Here is a 7,500-nt window from a genome sequence, read left to right as displayed (position 1 = left end):
CCAACCCTTCACAGGCTTGTGCGATGGCGGTCTGTTTATGGCATTATTATGACTGCTACGTCTACTAGTGAGTGGGAGTGGACCCGCTGGTGTACTTATGAGTGTGTTGTCTGTTTATGACCTAGTTCTCCAAGGAGAAGTACCTGCTGGAGTCTCCGCCGGAGAAGCTGGGCAAGGAGCTGGAGGAGGAGCTGAGGCTGAGTCCTACTGACATCAGGAGCCACGGCTGGTACCACGGACACATCCCCCGAGAGGTACACACACACACACACACATACACACACACACACACAGTGCATTTACATGACACTCAAGAAAGTCTAATTATTGGGTTAGTCCAACTATGATTGGATTATTAAGATGCATGTATACACCTTAGTCTAATCGAATTGGGTTACTCATAGTCGAATTAAGACCCCTAGATAATTTGATTCATTGTCGAGTTAAGCGTGCATGTACGGAGTGGGATTGGATTATGCGTTCTGTGCATGCTCGAGATCTTTTCCCGGGGACGTGAGCCAGAAGTAGAAGGAGACGATAGTCGTGTTGTTGTTGTCGCCGTCGGAAAACGAGAAACAGTGATTTATTTAAAAAGATAGAGCAGAAGATGGAGGAAGCCGGTGAATGTAGTTACCCCTACAAGAATTGTGTCCCGGCTGCGGGAGTGTGCATGGCATGCATTCATTAAAGGTGGAAGCACACAGACACTACGCTTCGATTTCACCCAAGGCTGAATTAAAAGTACATGTTTTTCTAAATGTGGGTCATAAACGAGGTTGTAAAGTAATAACTTCGGGCACATCTGTGAAAATAAATGTTTTTTTCTCCTGACATGTTTACGATCTTTATTCATTCATTGCGATGCAGCGGGGAATGCCGTATATGGACGGGCTGCTCCGGCGGGAGAAAGATGTTTTCAATAGACAGCTGTCAACTCATTTCGGGTCTGTGATTTATTTAAAAAGCTGGCACAGAAGATAGAGGAAGCCTATGTCGTGCCAATGTAGTTACCCCCTATATGGAGTGTATCATCATCAACATGCATTCACACACTACGCTTCGATTTCACCCAAGGCTGAATTAAAAGTACATGTTTTTCTAAATGTTGCTCATCAACAAGGTTGTAAAGTAGTAGCTTCGATCTTTATTCATTCATTGCGCCGCGGCCGAACTGACGGGTATTCTCTGATATTATGAATCTTATAGACTGCGTCGGGTTCTCCGACTCTCTGGTACTTCCACAACAAGTAAAAACTCCTAGTGGGGGTTATCACGCCCATGGTGAGAAGGAATTAGGGGAAAGGAACTTTGGCTTTGACTCTATGAAGTCCAGATTGAAACGCGACATGGAGGAGAAAGCAATGTTTTCAGTAGACAGCTGTCAGTTCACTTCGAGTCCATATAACTTCTCAGACGCTCCATTGTTCCGACCTTTTGGTCATATGCGGACTCCTGTCGGAACAACGGAGCGTCAGAGAAATGATATGGACCCGAAGTGAACTGACAGCTGTCTACTGAAAACATCTTTCTCGAATGCAGGCACCTGAGTTTGTTGTTGCTGGTGACGTAAAGAGGTCAGCCGGTGGCTCTATTACCACTAGTTGAAATGGGTACAGCGCCACCTATCGTAACTCACTGCCATGTATAACCGGACAATTGCAGTAAGTAGTTCTACAAGGCTGCAGTCGCACACTGAGAGGTGTGTGTACCACTGAGAGGTACACACACACAAACACACACTGAGAGGTACACACACACACACACACACACACACACATACACGATACCAGTACTCAGACTCGGGCCCAATACTGTGCTCATGTACTCGTTCTCGTAAAACTTCTCAGATACAACCAACCGATACCACTTTACACAACGTGACGGTGAAGAGCCAGTGAACCCAAAGCTTTTATTTTTTCTCGTGGTAATTTGTCCTCATGTCAACATAAAAATCGATGCCGTCACTGAAATAAGTCCCCAGTTTAGAGTGAAAAGGCGCACCGACGGGGCGGTGTGTGTGTGGACGTGTGGAGCTCTGCCTGGCCAGCGGTTGACTGCGGCGAAAGTATATAAATATATATTGTACACCGCTACGGGGTTTGGATGGTGAAGCTCCGTCCCAGCATCGATTTATTCAACACTCTGTCCGAGGGTTAGGCTTCACATATGGTTTAGCGCTGCGGTGCGGTGGGACGGTGGAGCGCCGTGATTTATTTAATACCCGCGTCCAGGGTTTGGGCTTCCTCAACACATATTGTATAACCCTATCGCCGGACACCTATAGGCTATCGCTACGGTGTGTGGTGTATTTAAGATACAACATCGCTTATTATAACACTATTGTACTAAAAAATTGCACAAAGTTGCCAAGCCGTAACCACAGCGATACGGCGATTACAGTTAAAAAAACACGCCCCCCTCTTTCCGAGAGGGGGGCGTGTTTTTTTAACTGTAATTGTATTATTAAGTACTCTTAACGGTACTGGATATCGGCGAGTACCCAAATGTGAGTACTTGAACTTAGATTGTGCTTGGAATCAGTGCATCCCTAACACACTCACACACATTCGCATAGAGGTACACGCACACGCACAAACACACACATATACTGTACACACATATACTTATCCCCCAGAGAGGTACACAAACAAACACAAACACACCACAAGAGGAACACACACACACACACACACACACACACACACACACACACACACACATACACACCCAGAGAGGTACACACACACACACACACACACTCACACACACACACACATACACACCCAGAGAGGTACACACACACACACACCCAGAGAGATACACACACACTTAGCCCAAAAGGTACACACACAAATGTTACCACCTTGGATGCCATCTATTTCTATCTCTCTTTATCGCCCCTCATTTTCACATGCAATATAAGATTATTTATTATGTAAAAAATCTAAATCATTAACAGTCAAATGTGCATGTCGCTAAGGAAGGTAAAAATGAAAGACATGAGCATTGTACCCGGGCACACTACCCATCACTAGATAAGGAAAAACGACCGAGTAGTTACATAAATTGGAAAAGGATTCAAAGATAATAGAAGGTGGAGAAATACATCTCTGGGCAGATTTATCTTGGTGCATAATCACAGATGACATCTTAATCACCGGAAACACCATTAAGACATAATGACAGGTCCCCAGGCCTCACTGAAGACATGACTACAGCCTTCTATTTCATGCCCCAGCCGCTCTAGACGGAGCGTTTCTCTCATTTGTCTGAGCCACAACTCAAAAGCAGCTACTGTATTTAATATCCATTGTTATAAAATCCATTTTCTGGGACAAAACTGTACTTAGATAGACAGGTCTACCGGCCTTTGTGGCCCGCAAACAACACGGCGATCAGTGGGTTTGGATCCCGTTTGGGTCTTCAACTCCTGGCGGAACATTTCAAAGACTGCAGAGCAGTGGGAGTATAGCTGTGAGCACGTGAAACACGGAGGGGTGGGAGTCCCTTCCTCGCTGTCGCATTGATTGCATGATGCTCAGACTGCGGGGAACTATTTAATCTAAACCTGAGAGTGGAGAGGCCTGTGTGGACTACTGTAAACGGTCCCCAAGTCAGTTCTAGCATTGATGGAGCTGCACTGTAAGCCTGCTAGAGTTCTCTTCGTTTGTTCTGAGCTGTGCTGCTGTCCAACTCGTGTGAAGGGGCCTGGAGAATTTAGAGTTGAAACTGCACCACTGGATTGGGGCCTTGATATTAATTAGGTTACTAATGCCACATGGGATCGAATGTTTGCATAATTTGGTATGCGTGTTTAAACACGGTATTGCTTTAATTTGTTATCCGTGAAGACATGGACACTTTGGTCCCACAAAGAGTCAGAGTCCTAGCCACGAGGTCACGGTCATTACCGGTAAACGCTGTGACACGGATGTGTCAGAGGTCAGCTCCCTTTACTGGAAGGTCTCCGTGGTTACTGCTGACGGACGATATCATGCAGACACACACACACACACACACACACACAGACACACACTGATTAAAATGTAGTCTGATGTTTTGGAATCTGTGGTGGGAATTAGCTCAAGAGAATTTTAATAGCCAACGAATTACAATAATGTATTCCAAAAAACGACACAATCATCCAAAAATAAATATGCAGCAAACCGCTTGCGTTTTTCTTCCAAAACCCGGCGTGTGCAGCGGGAGTACGACCTGACTCCACCAAACACGTTGGCGGCCGTCCTCCGACGATGAGTTTTAGATTTCAACTCACGCAGGGAAAATTAATAAATGATCGCCCCGTCCCCCGTCACGCCTCGGCGGCTCGGAAGAGGTGGAAACGGTGGCAAAGCGTTCCCAGCTTGTGATTAGAAAGCACAGGAAGACTGGCAGGCAGGAGGCAGTCCGACAGACAGACAGGCCAGCCCACCTGCGGTGCTGACACGCGTGGAGTGGCGGGGATACAGCCATCTTGTCTTGTTCTTTATTATTCTGGATCCTTTTTTTCTCCGTCACTCCGTCTGTCTCCGCGCTTATGCAGAACAACCATCTGTGAGCGTTCCCTGGCTGCTCATCTGCATAACATATTCATGTATTCATGGGTTTGCCCTGATGTAAACTTGGGGAACGCCCCCCCGTTACCCTTTACACACACACACACACACACACACAAACACACACACTCCCGCATGCGCGCACACACACACACACACACACACACACACACACACACACACACACACACACGCGCAGTGAGAGGTTGGGATGGACCCAATAGATTAAACACCTTAGTGTAATTGACATGCCGTTTCACCACAAGCTTTCCTCCTGCATGTGTGAAACCAGCGGACACAGAATCTGTTTCCTTTTAGCCTAGTAACTTTTGTTTGCCATTGGGTACATACTGCCACCTGCTGGCCATACTATGCAAGTACAGAATGTATAGTTCCTTGTCTAGATTCTCTCATGTTTTTGTTGCCCTGAAAGGGACAATGCAATAGGCTTTCAATTAGTTATAAAACACCATGCCAATTGCCTATGTATGTATTTTAATGTTTTACTGCATATCTAGCCCCAAATGTTAGGGAATTTCAAACCATCATGAGTTAATCTATAATCTCACCCACACATGCAGTTTGCAACACAGTCAGAATTGTGTTTGTTCCAAGATTAATAGATCACTGCATAACTGTAAAAAAACTGCTAAATATCCACACATTCATAGCCCAAAAAAGTATGGTCTTCGTAATTAATGATAATTAGTTATTATTACAACCATTTGGAGCCCAGGATAGGAGCAAGAAAATCTCAACTTTGATCTTAAAATGTTAAGCCAAACCTGTTTCTTGCAACCAAAATGAGTGATAATACCCTGTTAAAACAATACAACTGGTGTTGTATTTGTGGCAATCAAATATAAATGTGTAATGTTATGTTTTCAGGTCCCTTTGGGAGCTTGTAAGACTTTGTCTTGACAAAGAGTGTTTTTCAAAGTAATCATTCCTGCTTCAATGTGACTTGGTGTCAAACACACCCATTCTAACTGTTTCTTTTGTATGTGTGTGCGTGTGTGTGTGTGTGTGTGTGTGTGTGCGTGCGTGCGTGCGCAGGTGTCTGAGACGGTGGTGCAGCGTAACGGGGACTTCGTGGTGCGGGACTCCCTGACCAGCGTGGGGGACTACGTCCTGACCTGCCGCTGGGACAACGAGGTGCTGCACCTGAAGATCAGCAAGGTGCTGGTGAAGGCCAGCGAGACCAAGGTAGACCTCCCTCTCTCTCCGTCACTGCCGACATCACCTCCACACACATGCTGCTTACATATGACATTTTATAATTACCATGAGTACAAGACATGAACACTATAGGGTTAGGGTTAGTAATGATGATAAATGATCAGAGGTTCACATGCTGCTTTCCTTGGTGCAGATACATATTCCATAATATGTTTCCCACAATTTCCCAACCCTAATTTCCCCGTTGGGATTAATAGAGTCTTATGGTCCATTAATAATCACAGAGAAGGAGAATGTTGGCACTGGACAGACTTGACAGCCAGAAATACACTGCTGGGATATGCAGTCAGCTGTTCATAAATAAAAAAAGCTTCTAGGGCTGAATGATTTGCGGCTGGATCCAGTATTTCCCCGTAATGAATTAGTTGTTATAGCATGTGTGGCAGCCTTGGCAGGAATGTGCCGTGTTAGAGTTGTTAAAATCATCCCAGCCTCTCACGAACGGATGCTTACTGGCAGCTGAGAACATAGTTCCAAATATATAAAAATCTATTTTTTGGGGCAGATCAAAACGATGTCGTCTGTAAAGGGAAAGCCTTCTGGATTTTGAGTTTGGGAATTTTCTCTGTAAATCGTTTTGCCCACTGCCCATCGTGGGAAAATGATATAGCTATACCTACAGCTACAACTCCTGGCACTAGAGGGTGCTAGAGAGAAAACGTACATAGGCCCAATTCTCCCCCTTCTCCTAGATTTGAGCCCTAACCCTAGATTTTGCGTGTTCCCGCGAAGGGGTAGGGTGTCCCAATATTTATGGGAGCAAGGGGGGAGTGCTGTTGTCCCCTTAAAATCAACCCTTGAACGCTAGCCAGCTTGGTAGCTGACTTGCAGCTAAGGGCACTCAAAGCAAGTGTTAAGGGGAGAGCAATGGGACTGGTCCGTAGCGTCTGTTCCCTTACCGTTTGGTTCTCGTCCCCCGTCCCCTCCTACAGGTCCAGTACATGCTGGAGGCCGGGGACAGCTTCGACTCGGTCCAGGAGCTGGTGCGGTTCTACGTGGGCCAGCGCCGGGCCGTGGTCCAGCCCGGCGGCGCCCACATCTACTGCCCCGTCAGCCGCACCCTGCCGCTGCGCTACCTGGAGGCCACCTTCGCCCTGGCCCACGGCAAGCACGGCTCCGCCCACTCGCCGTCCGGCCAGCGCGGCAGCGGCGGCGCCCACATCAAGAGGCGGAGCGTCACCATGACGGACGGCCTGACCACCGAGAGGATGATCTCCCACAGGTGAGGGCCGCAGTGCGTGTGTGTGCGTCTGTGCGTGATACGATTCATGATCATATTCTCGTCGTCGCCCCTCGACCATCGACCCTTCGTCATTTCCTCATCTTTCGTAATCATGTCTTCTGTGTACCAGTGCTGGTTCTGCTTCACACACTGTATGTTAATTCATATCCAGCGACCCAGACAGCCCCAGTCCAGTCGAAACCCCGGCGCCAACGCAGTCTGAGCCGGTGCCTAAGCCCAGTCCATGCAGGTGGTGTTTCCATGACGACGACCGTGATAACCCTGAACCCCTTTTGCTTCACTTCACGGCAGCGTGGTCCCCCCCCCCCCGAATGTCACAGACACCAGTGTTACCAAACACACACCACACACACACACACACACACACAGTCTCACAGCCATTTCCTCTCCCCTTCCTCTTCTGTCACCTCACTACCTCTTGGTTAACTTTGTACACAATAATCACACAGGAGCAGAAAAAAG

General features: G+C 47.1%; 1 protein-coding gene across 1 annotated transcript in view; it reads left to right on the top strand.

Moving 5' to 3' along the window:
- The window catches only part of sh2d3ca (SH2 domain containing 3Ca), a 52,004-nt gene that overhangs the window by 37,444 nt on the left and 7,060 nt on the right, over positions 1–7,500 (top strand). The window contains exons 5-8 of the mRNA XM_084486424.1: positions 126–254; positions 5,613–5,762; positions 6,728–7,017; positions 7,190–7,267. Coding sequence (XP_084342550.1) covers positions 126–254; positions 5,613–5,762; positions 6,728–7,017; positions 7,190–7,267 — 647 coding nt within the window. The remainder of the gene's footprint in view (positions 1–125; positions 255–5,612; positions 5,763–6,727; positions 7,018–7,189; positions 7,268–7,500) is intronic.

The sequence above is a fragment of the Micromesistius poutassou genome (genome assembly GCF_964030765.1).
Source record: "Micromesistius poutassou genome assembly, chromosome: 22".
Classification (NCBI taxonomy): Eukaryota; Metazoa; Chordata; class Actinopteri; order Gadiformes; family Gadidae; genus Micromesistius; species Micromesistius poutassou.
This window is presented reverse-complemented; position numbering and strand designations above follow the sequence as displayed.